The sequence below is a fragment of the Belonocnema kinseyi genome, chromosome 8 (assembly GCF_010883055.1).
Source record: "Belonocnema kinseyi isolate 2016_QV_RU_SX_M_011 chromosome 8, B_treatae_v1, whole genome shotgun sequence".
In the NCBI taxonomy this organism is placed as follows: Eukaryota; Metazoa; Arthropoda; class Insecta; order Hymenoptera; family Cynipidae; genus Belonocnema; species Belonocnema kinseyi.
This window is the reverse complement of record NC_046664.1, coordinates 18,593,679-18,610,532: the sequence shown is the minus strand read 5'-3', so window position 1 is coordinate 18,610,532 and position 16,854 is coordinate 18,593,679. Positions and strand designations below refer to the sequence as shown.

The window sequence follows — 16,854 nt, the reverse complement described above, 5'->3', positions numbered from 1 at the left end:
AGTTTAGAAAATATTCCGAAGTTCGGGAAATACCCTGAAGATTAGGATAATAGCCTGAAGTTTAAGAAATAAATTGAGGTTCGGAAAATATCCTGAAGATTAGGATAATACGTTGAAGTTTAGGAACTATCCTGAAGTACGGAAAATATCCTGAAGTTCAGAAAATATATTGATGTTCGGGAAATATCCTGAAGTTCATAAAGTATTCTGAAGTACGGAAATACCCCGAAGTACGGAAAATATAAAAAATTATATGAAATATCCTGAAGCATGGGAAATATCCTGAAGTATGGGATTAATCATGAAATTTAATAAATATCCCGAAGCTCGGGAAGTAACCTAAAAATTAGGATAAAATCCTGCAGTTCAGGTAGTATCTTAAAATTCAGAAAATATTCTGAAGTACGGAAATATGCTGAAGTATGAAATATATTCAGGAGTTTAAACAATATCCCGAAGTTCTTGAAATATCCTGAAGTTTAGAAAATATCTTAAAGTTTGAGAAATATCCTGAAGTTCAGAAAATATCCTAAATTATATGATATATCCTAAAGCATGGAAACATCCTGAAGTATGGGATAGATTATAAAGTTTAGTAAATATCCCGAAGTTCGCGAGAAATTTTGAGAATTAGTATAATATCCTGATGTACGGAAAATATCTTGAACTTCGGGAAATATCCTGAAGGTAAGGATAATATCCTGAATTTCAGGAAATATATTGAAATTCAGAAAATATTCCGAAGTATGGAAATATCCTGAAGTAAGGGATCGATCATGAAGTTTAGTAAATATCCCGAAGTTCGGACAATATCCTGAAGATTAAGATAATATCCTAAGGTTAAGGAAATATATTAAAATTCAGAAAATATCCTGAAGTACGGAAATATCCTGAGGTATGGGATATATCCTAAACTACGGGAAATATCCTGAAGCATGGAAAATATCCTGAAGTATGGGAAATATCCTAAACCAGATGATTTATCCTATGAGATCGATCATGAAGTTTAGTAAATATCCTGAAGTTCAGGAAATACTCTGAAGATTAGTATAATATTCTGATGCACGGGAAATATGATTAGGATAATACTCAAAAATTCAGAAAATATTTTGTAGTTGGGGAACTATCCCGAAGTTCAAAAAATATTCTGAAGTCAGGAAATATCCCGAAGTACGGGAAATATCCTGAAGCATGTGATAGATCCTAAATTATATGATATATCCTGAAGCATCGGAAATATTTTAAAGTATGAGATCTATCATGAAGCTCAGAAAATATCCCGAAGTTCGTAAAATACCCTGAAGTTTAAGAAATATCTTGAGATTCGGGAAATATCCTGAAGATTAGTATAAGATCCTGATGTACAAGAAATATCTTCAAGTTCGGGAAATATCCTGATGATTATGATAATATCCTAAAGTTCAGAAAATATATTGAAGTTCGGGAAACATCCTGAAGTTCATAAAGTATCCTGAAGTTATTAAAATATCTTCAAAGTACTTTGAAACATTTCGAAGTACCTTGAAATATTCTGAATTACCTTGCGACATTTTTAAGTATCTCAAATATTCTGTGTATAAAAATATCCCTAATTATCCTGAAATAGGTGTAAATTTAATCAGTCGAGTCCGTCAACCTTTAGTCGTAGAATTCTCTTTTATTTTATTGTATAAACAAGAGAGGCCTGTCTTCTGCACAAAATATACGATCACCCTTATAATTAAATTACTAAAGAATGCTTAATAGACATGCTAATTATTCTTGTGCTCCACTTCAGGTCAGCCATTTTTTATGGTGTGAACACTCTTCCGTCAGTTGATCGATCCGAGTTGAAGGCTCGCTCTATTCTCTCTTGTCTATTGTCATTCTCTCTTAACGATTCAAAAATCCACCTGAACCCTCGGAGATGTCTTGAAATGAAGTTTAATTAACACAAGTTGGGGAGGATGCCTATTTTAATATTTAATTGATGATTCTTTGATAGGCTGGTTATACACCGTTGCACATAGCCTCGCATTTTGGACAAGCAGCCATGGTCCGGTTTCTTTTGAGATCGGGGGCTGAGGTTGATAGCAGCACAAATGCCGGATATACGCCTCTGCATCAAGCTGCTCAGCAGGGCCACACGCTCATCATCAATTTGCTTCTTGAAAGTAAGGCGCAACCCAACGCTGTCACAAACGTAAGTCCTTTTTTGGTTCCACTTTTATTGATAACATATCTAGGGTATCCACTTGACCGGGAAATCGGGAAAACCGGGAATTTGTTTCAGCAACCGGATTTTTTTACTCAAATAGAGGATATTCTGACAATCTAAACTTGAATTTTTATCCAAGAAAGACTAAATTTCTCTTAAAACAGATGCCAAAAAAGGAGAATTTTCAACTAAAAAAAGTGAAACTTAAACAATTGTAAAAGTTGGATTTTCATTTAAAGAATTAATTTTAATCGAAAAAAAGGCGTTTGCACTAAACAGTTCAATTGTCAACCAAAGCATAAGCTTCAGTCAAAAAAATAAATTTAAAAAAATGAACTTTAACTTTTATCCAAGAACTTGGATTTTTAATTAAAAAATATTAATTTTCTACAATCAACCAAAGAAATGAATTTTTAACTAAAAATATGAATCTTCAAAAAAAGACAATGATTTCATTGACCAACGGGGATTTTTCTCTCAAACTTTTGTTACTTTTATTATAAATTGGGACACAAAATTTGTGAAAAGATCCTAATTCTCATTTGGAATAGGGAATTTTTCGAAAGACTTATAATTCTAACTTGGAGCTGAGAATTTGCTCAAAGATTTATAATTCTGAGTTGGGAAAAGGAATAAATAAACAAAAAATATATATAAAATTCACGTGGCGAATCATTATTATTCGGATTTCAGTTGTCAAATATAATTTTGAGATGTTTTATAAAGTTTTTACTGAAAGAGATGAATTTTCATACAAAAAAGATACAAATGTTTAATAAAATATTCGAATTTTTCAAACAAACAATCAGACTTTTCAGCAAAGAAATTTTTCGATAAACAGTTAAATTTTCAACCAAAGCATAAGCTTCAATAAAAAAAATAAATTTTTGAAAATGAAGTTTTAACTTTATCCAAGAACTTGGATTTTCAATTAAAAAAGATTAACTTTTAACAAAATAGTTAACCTTTCAACCAAAGAGATGAATTTTTAAATCGAAAAGTTCAATTTTCAATAAAACAGTTAAATTTTTGCTTAACAAAGATTTCAGTTGAGTTTCTACGATAAAAATATGAATTTTCAATCAAGAAATAAGTTTCTACGGAAAACATTGATTTTTCAATCCAAAAGGTCAAATTTTTAATAAAATTGTTCAATCATCTACCAAACCGTTGCATTTTTACCGAAAAATATGGAATTTCTCTTAAAACAAATGATTTTTTATTTAAAAAAGCAAATAAAAAAAAAGGAATGCTCGTCCTAAAATGATTTTAGTTGATTTTTCAAGATCGAAATATGAATTTTTTAATAAAAAAAAAACATTCCTGCGAAAAACATTGTATTTGCAATCTAAAGAGGATGCATTTTTAACAAAATAGTCTAATTTTCAATCACACAGTTGAATTTTTATCCAAGAAAGACTAAAATTCTCTTAAAACAGATGCCAAAAAAGGAGAATTTTCAACTAAAAAAAGTCAAACTTAAACAAATGTAAAAGTTGGATTTTCCTTTAAAAAATTAATTTTAAACAAAACAAAAGGCGTTTGCACTAAACAGTTCAATTTTCAACCAAATCATAAGCTTCAGTCAAAAAAATAAATGTTTAAAAATGAACTTTAACTTTTATCCAAGAACTTGGATTTTTAATTAAAAAATATCAATTTCCTACAAAATAGTTAAAATTTCAACCAAACAAATGAATTTTCAACTAAAAATCTTAAGCAAAAAAGACTACATTTTTACCAAAAAGTTTCATTTTTATTTAAAAAATATTAAATATATCCGAAAACAGATGAGTTTTTTAAACAAAAAGATAAATTAAAAAAAAAAGGTTGAATTTTCGGTTTAAAAACATTTTAGTTGGGTTTCCACCACAAAAATATAAATTTTCAATCAAGAAATAAGTTTCTACGAAAGAAATTGATTTTTCAATCCGAAAGGACAAATTTTTAATAAAAAAGGCTGACTTTTTAATTTAATTTTATAATTTTTTACCAAAAAGATTCATTTTTATCGAAAAAGACGAAATTTCCTTTGAAACAGTTGAATTTTCATTTAGAAGAGATTTCAATTATCTTTTCAACACCAAAATATTAAATTAAAACAAAACGTAAATTTTCTACGAAAAAGTTTAATTAGCAACAGAGCATTTTAAGTTTTGCCAATAAAGAAGCAATTTTATTACTTTTGTTATAAATTGGATGAATTTTTAAACAAAAAAGATTTAAATGTTTAATAAAATATTAGAATTTTGAACAACAATAACATTTGTTAACCAAAAAAAGAAAAGAAATGTAAATCAAATTGTTCAATTTTTCAGCAAAAGAGACGAATATTTAACAAATAAGTTCATTATTAATGAATCTTTTGAATCAAGAAAATGATTTTTTAGAAAAAAAAAGAATTTTTAAGCCAAAAGACTATTTTTCAACCAAAAAAAAAGATTTTTTCGCTCTAGAAATAAATAAAAGTTTATCTCAATTCTTGAGCCTTCAAGCCAAAAGATGAATTTTCTCTGCAAAAGTCGAATTCTCAAACAAAAATACAACTTTTCAGGAAAAAAAAATTTTTCCAAGAAACTGATGCATTTTTATCTATTTACATCTTCAGTTCAAAAATTAAGTTAAAAAAAACGCTTTTCTACTAAACTTGTAAATTTTCAACCAATCTTCAATAAAAAAAAAAAATTTAACAAAATAGTTTAAATTTTACCCACGTACTTAAATTTTCAATAAAAAAAGATTAATTTTTAACAACATAGTCCAAATTTCAGCCAAAGAGATGAATTTTCAACTAAAAATATAAATCATCAACAAAAAAAATGATTTCTTAACAAAGTGAGTCAACTAATTGTTTCAAACAAAATAGTTGAACACTCAGGCAATGAAGGAGAATTTTTAACCAAAAATTTGCATTTTAATTTAAAAAAAAAGAAATTCATACTAAAATATATACTAAAATATTAAATTTAAACAAAAAGTAAATTTTCTACGAAATATAAATTGGAACAGAAAATTTGTGAAAAGATCCTAATTTTCATTTAGAATAGGGAATTTTTCGAAATACAATTTTGAGTGGTTTTGTGAAGTTTTTACTGAAAAAGATGAATTATTAAACAAAAAATATCTAGTTTTAACAAAATATTCGAATTTTCAGCAACAATAAAATTTGTTAGCCAAGAAAGAAAAGAAATGTAAATAAAATTTTTCAAAGAAAAAATCGGACTTTTCAGCACGAAATTAATTTTCCATGAAATTAATCAATCAAAATATGGAAAAGTTACATTTTCAATTAAGAAAGTAATTTAATCAAAAAAAGGCTTTTCGACTAAACAGTTAAAATTTCCAACCAAAGCATAAGCTTCAATAAAAAAATTAAATTTTAAAAATCAAGTTTAACTTTGATCTAAGAACTTGGATTTTCAATTTAAAAAGATTAACTTTCAACAAAAAATATAAAGTTTCAACCAAAGAAATGAATTTTGAACCAAATTTTAAATCTTAAAATGAAATGATTTCTCATTTAAAAAAATTACATGCCGACTAAAACAGATGAATTTTTTAATTTTCAAAAAAATCGTTAGATTTTTGGTTAAGAAAGATATGAGTTGAGTTTCCACGATCAAAATATGAATTTTTAATCAAGAAATAAATTTTTAAGGAAAAAATTTAATTTTCAATCCAAAAAAGGTGAAATTTTTAATAAAGTTGTTCAATTTTCTACCAAACAGTTGCATTTTTATCGAAAAAGATCAAATTTCTCTTAAAACAGATGAATTTTAATCCAAGAAAGACTACATTTCTCTTAAAACAGATACATTTTTTAATAATAGATAAAGAAAATAAATTGAAAAAAAATAATGGAATTTTTACCAAGAAAGATTCAATTTTATTATTTTTATTATAAAATGGAACAGAAAATTTGTGAAAAATTGTAATTATAATAAAAAATAATGTATATAAGAAATTCACGTGAAGAATTACAATTATCCTGATTTCAGTTAAAAAATATAATTTTGAGACATTTTCTGAAGTTTTTATTGAATTAGATGAATTTCTAAACCAAAAAGATATGAATTTTGAAACAAATATTCAAATTTTCAACAAAAACAAAATTTTTTAGCCAAGAAAAAAAAGAAATGCAAATCAAATTCTTCAAATTTTCAGTCAAACAGACGATATGTTAACAAATCATTTACAATCAATCTTTTCAACAAAAAAAACTGAATTCCAACGAAAATGATGAATTATCAACCAAAAAATTATTTTTGGAAAAAAAAAGATTATAACACCAAAAAGACTAATTTTAATCAATAAAAGTTTTTTTTCACTCAAGAAAGAAATAAAACTTTATCTCAATTGTTGAACCTTCAAGCCAAAAGACGCATTTTCTCTATAAAAATAGAATTTTCAAACTAAAAATAATACTTCAGCGAAAAATTAATTTTTCACGAAACTGATGCATTTTTACCCAATATAAATGAAATTTCAAACCAAGAAAATTATTTTGTCCCAAAAAAAGAAGAATTTTCAACTAAAAAAGATCAAACTTAAAAAAATGTAAAAGTTGGATTTTCCTTTAAAAAATTAATTTTAAACAAAACAAAAGGCGTTTTCACTAAACAGTCAAATTTTCAACCAAAGAGATGAATTTCCACCTAAAAATATAAATCTTCAAAAAAAAAGGAAATTATTTTTAACAAAGTGATTCAACTAAATATTAAAAAAAAAAGTTGAATACTTAAGCAAAGAAGAATAAATTTTCACCAAAAAGTTACATTTTCATTTAAAAAGTATGAAATTTATAGGAAAACAGATGAGTTTTTTAAGCAAAAAGATAAGTTTTCAAAAAAATGGTTGAATTTTCTATTTAAAAAAGATTTCAGATGACTTTTCATGATGAAAATATGCATTTTTAAACAAGAATTAAGTTTCTACTAAAAAAATTGAATTTTAATTTCAAAAAGACGAATTTTTTACCTAAAAGGATGACTTTTCAATAAAATTCTTGAATTACAAATATCAAATAGTTGCATTTTTATTCAAAAAAGATGCTGAATTTTTCTTAAACCAAAAGGATGCATTTTTAACAAAGTCGTTCAATTTTTATCCAAGAAAATTCAAATTTATATGAAAACAGATGAATCTTTTTTCAGTTGAAAAAGATTAATTATCAACAAAATAGTTAATCATTCAAACGAAGAGATGAATTTTGAACTTAAAATATACTCTTAAACGAAAATTATTTCTCATTAAAAAAATTACATTTAGACTAAGACACATGAATTTCTAAATCGAAAAGATAATTTTTAAAAGGCTGATTTTTCGGTTAAAAAGATTTCAGTAGGGTTTCCACGATAAAAATATAAATTTTCAATCAAGAAATAAGTTTCTACGAAAACAATTGAATTTTCAATCCAAAAGGATTAATTTTTAATTAAAAAGGAATGACTTTTGAATAAAATTGTTAAATTTTTATCAAAGAGATTCATTTTTATCGAAAAAGATGGAATTTCCTTTGAAACAGATGAATTTTGATTTAAAAAAGCAAATAAAAAAAATCAAATGTTTATCCAATAAAGATTCCAGTTAAATTTTCAAGATCAAAATATGAATTTTTTAAGAAAAAAGAAAATTTCTACGAAAAAATTGAAATTACAATACAAAATGACGAATTTTAGACCAAAAATTTGGAATTTTTAACAAAATAGTTGAATTATCGACAAAATAATTACATTTTAAACTAAAAGTTGCAATTTTATTCAAGAAATATTAAAATTCTCTTGAAACAGAGGAATTCTTAATCAATAAAAAATTTTTTTCAAGTAGTTGAATTTTCGTCAAGAAAAAATTTCAGTTCTCTTTTCAACACAAAAATGTAACACAAAAATCCTGGGAAAATTAAAAATAATTTTTATAAATTAATTTTATCAGAATATTTACAAATATTTACAAATATTTAAAAACAAATTTTGATGATTAAATAACAATTGTACAATTACTAATTTTGACAAAATTAAGGTAAGCTTCAGAGATATTTAGAAGTTTTGAAAAGATTTTAGGACATAATTTTGAAGCTTTTCCAACATTTTTAAAGACTTTTAAGACAATAAATTTTATTAAGGGTTCCTGGATACATTGAAAATGATTTGTTATTTAAAAAAAATTAATTTGATTGGTATTAGAAAAAAATGGAATCATTTTAAAAGAGAAAATTTTGAAATTAAATTTTGGAATTTTTTCAGGATTTTAAAAGGTTCCAATGTTACAAAAAATTTTCTTTAGATTCCTGTGAAAATTGAAAATGATTTTTTAAAATGAATTTTAACAGAATACTTAGAAATATTTCCAAACCAAAATAAATTTTTATGAATAAACAAGAATTGAAAAATTACTGATTTGACCAAATTTGTGTAAACTTAAATGATATTTAAAAGTTTTGAAAAGATTTAGGGATAAAATTGTAAAGCCTTTCCAAAATTTTGAAAGATTTTTAAGATAAAATTTTTTTTTTAAGATTCCTGGGAAAATCGAAAAAGATATGTTACTTTAAAAAATTAATTTGATTAGTTTTGGACAAAATGGACTCATTTTATAGGAGAAGATTTTGAAATTAAAGTTTGTAACTTTTTCATAATTTTAAAAGATTTCAATGTGACAAATTTTTTTTTTATATTCCTGTTAAAATTGAAAATGATTTTAAAAAAAATTAATTTTAGCTGAATACTTAAAAATATTTCAAAACAAAAAAAATTGTTATGGATAAATAATAATTGAAAAATTACTATTTTGACAAATTTTTGGCAAGTTTAAGAGATATTTACAAGTTTTGAAAAGAGTAAAAAATAATTGAAGAAATGAAAAGATTTCCAAAAGTGTTAAACAAAATGTAGATCTTGGAACATTTTGGGATAAAATTTTAAGTTTTAAGACAATACATTGTTTTAGGATTTCCGAGAAAATTGAAAATGATTTTTTGGTTAAAAATTAATTTTAACAGAGTACTTCAAAAAAGTTAAAACGCAAATAAATTTTGATGCATAAATAACAATCAAACAATTACTAATTTTGACAAGGTTTGGATAAGTTTAAGAAATATTTAGAAGTTTTAAAATTAAATTTTGAAGCTTTTTCAGGATTTTAAAAGGTTTCAATGTAACAAAAATTCTCTCAAGATTTCTGAAAAAATCTAAAATGCTTTTTTTTGTTGAAAAATTATGCTTAACAGAACACTGAAAAATATTTTAAAACAGCAAACATTGTTATGAATACATAACAATTTAAAAATCACGAATTTGACGAATTTTCGGTAAGTTTAAGAGATATTTAAAAGTTTTGAAAAGAATAAAAAATAATTTGAGACACTCAAAAGATCTCCAAACATTTTTAACAAAATGTTAATTTTTAAAAATTTCGGAACAAAATTTTAAGGTTTTCAAGGATTTTGAAAGGTTTTATGAAAATAAAAATTTTCTTAAAATTCCCCGATACTTGAAAATGATTTTTTATTTTAAAAATAAATTTTAACAGAATACTTAAAAAGAATTACAAACAAAAACAATTTTTCATCAATGAATAAAAATTTAAAAATTACTAATTTTGACAAAGTTTGAGTAAGTGTAAAAATATATTTAGAAGTTTTGAAATTAAATTTTGAAGCTTTTTCAGGATTTTGAATCGAAAATTGTTATTTTTTTTATTGAAAAATTAATTTTAATCGAATACTTAAAAAATATAAAAACAAAAACAATTTCTGATAAATGAATAGCAATTGAAAAATTAATCATTTTTACAAAATTGGTGTAAATTTAAGAAGTATTTAGAAGTTTAAAAAACATTTTTAACAAAATGTTAAAAAAATAAATTTTAACAGAATACTTAAAAGGATTTACGAACAAAAGAAATTTTTCATAAATAAATAATTACTAATTTTGACAAAGTTTGAGTAAGTTTAAGAAATCTTTAGAAGTTTAAAAATTAAATTTTGAAGCTTTTTCAGGAATTTCAAAGTTTTTAAGACAATAATTTTTTTATGATTTCTGGAAAATTGAAAATGATTTTTTGGTTGAAAAATTAATTTTAACAGAATAATTGAAAAAGTTCAAAAGAAAAACAGATTTGGATGAATAAATAACAATTGAAAAATTACTAATTTTGACAACATAGGGGTAAGTTTAAGAGACATTTAGAAGTTTTGAAAAAATTAAAACATAATTTAAAACACAAAAATGTCTGCAAAAGTTGAAAATAAAATGTAAATTTAAAAAAATTTTGAGATAAAATGTTGAAGTTTTTAAGGAGTTGACAAATTTTAAGACAATACAAATTTTTTCTTAAAATTCCCGGGAAAATGATTTTTTATTTTAAAAATAAATTTTAACATAATACATAAGAAGATTTTAAAACAAAAATAAATTTGAATAATTGAATAGCAATTGAACAATTACTGACTTTTTAAATATTTTCGTAAGTTTAGGAGATATTTAGAAGTAATTTTAGATGTTAATTTTGTTTCTATAATATTCTACATCAATATTATTAAATATTGATTAATTTATAATATTGATTTAGACCAGTAGATAAACAAAATTAAAATTAAAAATTATTTATTAATTTCCCTGGTCAAGAAACCTACACTTAATAATAAAAAAAATGGTATTTAAAAGTTTTTAAAAGATTAAAAATTAATTGAAAACATGAAAAGATTTTCGAAAATTTTAAACTTATTTATAATTGATTTATAATTATTTATAATTATTAAAAATTAATTTGATTATTTTTAGGAAAAATTTGAATCATTTTAAAAGAGAAAATTTTGAAATGAAATTTTGAAGCTTGATTTGAAAGATTTCAAGCTAAGAAAGTTTTTTCTTATGATTCCTGGAATAATTTAAATATATTTTTTTTATTCAAAAAAATATTTTTAAGAGAATATTCAGAAAGATTTCAAAACAAATTTTGATGTATAATTATCAGTTGCATAACTAATTTGTACAAAATTTGGCTAATTTTAAGAGATATTTAGAAGTTTTGAGTAGATTAAAAGTTGAAAATTACACTTGAAAAAAAAAACTGGAATATCGTTATATTATTTCAAATATGGCTGACGATTTACATTTATTTAAAATGTAGTTTAGAATATTTTGAAATACTCGCGAATAGGGAAATTTCGGAAAACGGATTTCGTTTTAGGACATGAAAATCCTTCCGGGTCTTTTAAATAGAAAAAAAAGTTAATTTTGTTTGGCCTCTTGATTGAAATAAATTGTTCCTTTTTTAAAAGAATGGACAAACTGCTCTGGACATCGCAAACAAGTTGGGATACATCAGCGTTGTTGAGACCTTAAAGGTTGTAACGGAAACCACAATTACGACAACGCATTCAATGACAATCGAAGAAAAATACCGAGTCCAAGCGCCAGAATCGATGCAGGAAACATTTATGAGCGATAGTGAAGATGAGGGCGGTAAGTTATCGATCAAAATTAATTTTTATTAACGAATTTTAGTGAGCAGTTCGAACTCGTGATTTTGCTCGTCTTTTGTCTAGATTTTGCTTTTTTTTTTTAGTTTCTAGACTTTTACAATCAAATGATTAGCAAAATAAATCTAAAAATTCGAAAGATTGAAAACCTGAAAAAATTGAAGCAATATTTTCTGCTGCAGCAATTTTTGTTTTAAGAGTATCTGTTTCAACTTTTTTTTGGTTGAAATTCTCCCTCTATTTGCATGTGATTATAAAACAGGGTGGCGATTTGACCTGGAAAACCGAGAAAAACCTGGATATGACCTGGAACTTTTTAAATCGGGAAAAAATCTCGAAATCACCTAGAATTTAATTTTAAGAATACATTTTTTTTATTATTAAGTATATTTCAAGTATTACTAATTTCATTATTATTTTTTTGTGTATTATTTTTTATTATATATTTTTTATTAGTTGATTATTATTTTTTTTTATTTTATTGAAAGTGTTTGAAATTTTTTAACGAAAAACGTTCTAATTTTACCAACTGTAAATATAAATTATTTAATGATTGTTAAAATTAAACTGTAGTTTAAATACTAAAAATTGAACAATAATTTATTTTTCAGAAAGGTTCAGAATCTATTAAAAATTAAAGAATTTACAGATTTTAACATTAAAATAGAATTTTTAATTCAAAAGCCTTAGTTGGTAAACAAACAGAAACCTGAAATTGTTAATATTTCAGAGAATTTTGATGTATAATTAACAGCTGAGTAATTATTCCTTTGGTAAAAATTTGAATAAATTTATGAAATATTTAAAAGTTTTAAAAAAGATTCAAACTTAATTTAAAACTTGAGAAGATTTGAAAATATTTTTAATAAGATATACATTTTTCAAGATTTCAGGATAGGAATTTCAAGCTTTTTAATTCTTTTTAATTCAGAATTCATCCCCTTAAATGAAAATTTAATTATTTTCTTGAAATCTACTTTTTGTTTGTTAAAATTGATTTTTTGTATAAAAATTTAACTGTTCCAGTTTAGACTTGTATTATTTTGTTAAAAATTCGTTTTTTTTACCATTACTTTTGGCTACTGAAAACTGAACTATTTCAGTTAAATATTCAATCATTTAATTTACAAATTCATTACTTTGGTTGAAAATTATACTTAAAAAAAATTTGAGATACCTGGAAAAAAACTGGAATTTTTTTAGTGAAAATAACTTAGTTTTCTCAAATTTTACCCAATCTATTCTTCGTCAAAATCTTTTCAAAATCGGTTGAATGTTAATCTTTTTTGTTGAAAATTTAACTATTTTTTTGAAAATTTGTCTTTTTTTTAGATAAAAATTCAACGAATGGACTACAAATTAATTTTTTTGGTAGAAGATTATTTATTTTATCTAACAATGAATTAATTTCCTTAAAATTCTAACTATTTTGTTGAAAAGATTTTTTTTGGTTGCTGAAAATGGATGTTTTTAACAAAAACTTAATTGTTCCATTTTTGGTTTAACATTGATCTTCTTCAGTTAAAAATTAAGTTCTTTGGTTCAGAATTTAACTATTAGGTTAAAAATTCCTTTAAAAATTCAAAATATGTTTGAAAATTCATGTATTTTGTTGAAATTTTGTCTTTTATGGTACTTTATTTTTGTTTAGTATTAAGTATATTTTAAGTAACAAAAATTTTCTTATTATTTCTTTATTTATTATTTTCTATTATATATTTTTTGTTGTATTTATTTTTTTATTTTTTTTTATCGGGAATTTAATAAATTTGTAAAAGAAAAATATATTTAATCTCGTGAAATTTCACATGATCTAATTCAATGGAAAACAAGTTTGATTTCAACTTTTTTTAATGTTAAGATCAATTTTTATGGTTTTCACTTGTGAAAATATTCAGTCTGCAATATGTAATTCTAAAATTTTTTTTTTAAATCAAAACTTTCCAGTTTAGGTCTTTATTTTTAAGGGTGCATTTTCAATTTAATAAGTATATAAATACAGTTTTAAAGACTTTAGCAATTAAAATTTGACAGCGTTTGAAAATTTTTAACGAAAAAAGTTTTAATTTAATTCACTGTAAATATAAATTATTTGATGATTGTTAAAATTGAATTGTCGCGTGAATACCAAAAATTGAACAATAATTTATTTTTCAGAAAATATTTGAAAACATTTAAAAGAAAATATATATTTTTGAAGATTTCGGGATAGTAATTTGAAGCTTTTTAAGAATTTTGGAAGGTTTCAAGATAATAAAAATTGTTTTTTAAATTTCTGGAAAAAATTAAAAATAATTTTTTGTTTGAAAGATATAGTTACAGGAGAATATTTAAAAAGATTTTAATAAAATTTCTTGTATAAATATCATTTGAACAATTATTAATTTAAAAAAAAACTCTTGTAAGTTTGAGACATATTTAGATGTTTTGAAAAGTTCAAAAAGTAACTGAGAACATAAAAAAAATTCAAATTTTTGTAATACAGTGTAGATTTTTAAGCATTTTGAAAGGTTTTAAAAGATAAAAAAAAAATATTATGAAGATCCTTAGGCAAATTTCAAATGATTTCTTATCTTTTTAAAATGAATTTGATTGGTTTTAGAAAAAATTCAAGTCAATTTAAAAGAAAAGATTTTTAAATGAAATTTTGTATCTTTTTCAGAATTTTGAAAGGTTTTTAATGTTAAAAACAATATTCTGAAGATTACTGGGAAAATGGAAAATAATTTTTTATTCTGAAAAGCTAATTTTAACAGTATACTTAAACAGATTTCAAAACAAAAACAAATTCTAAAGAATAAATAAAAATGGAGAAATTAGTTAATTTTACAAAATTCAAGTGAGCTTAAAAGATATTTAGAAGTTTTGAAAAGCTCAAAAAGTAAATGGAAAACATAAAAAGATTTCCAAATTAAAAAAAAAGTTGATTTTTGAAGATTATGCATTAAAAAATACAAGCTTTTTAAGCATTTGCAAAGGTTTCAAAAGAATAAAAAATGTTATTAAAATCCGTAGGAAAACTGAAAATGATTTTTTGTTTTTTAAATTTAACTTGATTAGTTTTAGAAAACAAAATTTTAACGAATTAAAACAAAAACGAATTTTTGTAAATAATTAATAATTGAATAATTACTAATTTTAACAAAAATGTGGCTAACATTAAAGAGATATTTAGAAGCTTTCTGAGACAATACAAAATTTTCGTAAGATTCCTGAGAAAATGTTAAATGATTTGTTATTAAAAAAATAATTTAATGAGTTTTAGAAACAAGATAGAATCATTTTAAAAGAGAAGATTTTGAAATTAAATTTTGAAGCTTTTTTAAAGATTTTCAAAGGTTTCTATGTGTCAACAATGTTTTTTCAGATTCCTTTGAAAGTTGCAAATAACTTTTTTTTAAATTAATTTTAACAGAATACTTTAAAAAATTCGAAACCAAAACAAATTTTAATGAATAAATAACAATTGAACGAACAAAAATTTGCCTTAAAATTCTCGGGAAAATTGAAAATGATTTTTTATTTTTAAAAATAAATTTTAAAAGAGTATTTAAAAAGAGTTCAAAAAATAAAATACATTTTGATGATTGAATAACAATTGAACAATGAATAATTTTTACAATATTTGGGTAAGTTTAAGAGGTATTTAAAAGTTTTTAGAAGATTAAAAAACAATCGAAAGCATTAAAAATTTCCAAAAATTAAAAACAGAATCTAGATTTTAGAAGATTTTGGGATAAAAATTTTTAAGCTTTTCAAGGATTTTAAAAGGTTTTAAGACAATAATTTTTTTTAAGATTTCCGGAAAATTGAAAATGATTTTTTTATTCAAAAATTAATGTTAACAGAGTACTTAAATAAATTCAAAACAAAAACAAATTTTAATGAATAAATAAAAATTGAACAATACCTAATTTTGAAAAAATTGAGGTAAGTTTAATAAATATTTCGAAGTCTCAAAATGATTAAAAAATAATTTAAAACACAAAAAGATCTACAAAAATTTATAACAAAATTTACATTTCAAAAATTTTAGGGAAAAAATTTTGAAGTTTTCAAAGATTTTGTAAGGTAAGTTTAAGAATTATTTAGAAGTTTTTAAAAATATTAAAAAATAATTTAAATCATGAAAAGATTTCTAAAAACTTAAAACCAAATCTAGATTTTGGACGATTGCCCACAAAAAGTTAAGTAGAATTTTAGGCATTTTGAAAATTGTCAAAAGAACGAAAATATTTATTAAGATCCCTAGGAAAATTGAAAAGTTTTGGTTATTTACAAAAATTAATTTGATTAGTTTTAGGACAAATTCTAATCATTTAAAAATTAACAATTTTAAACTTTTCAATGATTTTGAACGATTTCAAGACAATTAAATTTTGTTCTTCCATCTAAAATTTAGAAGATTTTTTTATTTCAAACAAGTTTTAAAAAAATATTCAAAAAGATTTTAAATCAAATTTTGATGTATAATTATAATTTACAATTAAACAATTATTAATTTGTAACAAATTTAAATTACACTAATTCAACTTCTGCTCGGGAATCTACTTTAAAAAGTGTACATTTAGACAAAATTTTTAATACTTTACTTTAAAATTTTTCGAACTTAAAATTGCTTAAATGATATCATTAAAAAAATGTACAAAGGCTACCCTGAATTATATTGCAAGGAATCTATGATTTAAAGCAGCATAGGAGATGAATAAATATTTTTTGATTTTCAACATTAGTTTAATTTTTTAAAATTATTTTAAAAATATTTCCCTTTTTGAATACTATATTTCTACGGAGGTTTGAAACTTTTATGCTCATTAAAAAATTATATAAATCATAATTAAGTTAATTAAAATTGGCCCGGAAAATTGAAGAAGCTTGGCCAGGAAAACCTCTAAATGACCTGGAATTATAAAATCGTCCCATTAATCGCCACCCTGATGAAATATATATTTTTTTTAAATGAAGATTTTGAGATAGTTCTTGAATTTGAAAAGTGAAAAATTTTATGGTTTCCGAGTTTCCGAGGGACCTTCGTGAAGGTTATTTTGCATGTGCAACCTGCATGTGCAGGCATGAATCTTTTCCGTTTTGACATTGGCTAATGAAGAAAAATTGCCTTGCATTTTATTTCCCGATGATGAGTATTCCTTTTCCCTACCAATTACGAAGATTTAGA

The 16,854-nt window shown here is 23.1% G+C and overlaps 1 protein-coding gene and 1 long non-coding RNA gene across 13 annotated transcripts in view; one reads left to right on the top strand and one right to left on the bottom strand.

The window, feature by feature from the left end:
- Positions 1-16,854, top strand: part of LOC117179162 (ankyrin-3-like) — a 645,468-nt gene that overhangs the window by 256,314 nt on the left and 372,300 nt on the right. For all 11 annotated transcript variants that reach the window (XR_004467875.1, XR_004467874.1, XR_004467873.1 and 8 more), the window contains exons 16-17: positions 1,985-2,182; positions 11,478-11,661. Coding sequence is in view for 8 of the 11 variants with exons in the window: in XM_033370872.1 (XP_033226763.1) it covers positions 1,985-2,182; positions 11,478-11,661 (382 nt within the window). In the remaining 3 variants the exon portion in view is untranslated. The remainder of the gene's footprint in view (positions 1-1,984; positions 2,183-11,477; positions 11,662-16,854) is intronic.
- The window catches only part of LOC117179163, a 171,185-nt gene that overhangs the window by 88,486 nt on the left and 65,845 nt on the right, over positions 1-16,854 (bottom strand). The gene's annotated exons all lie outside the window — the stretch shown is intronic.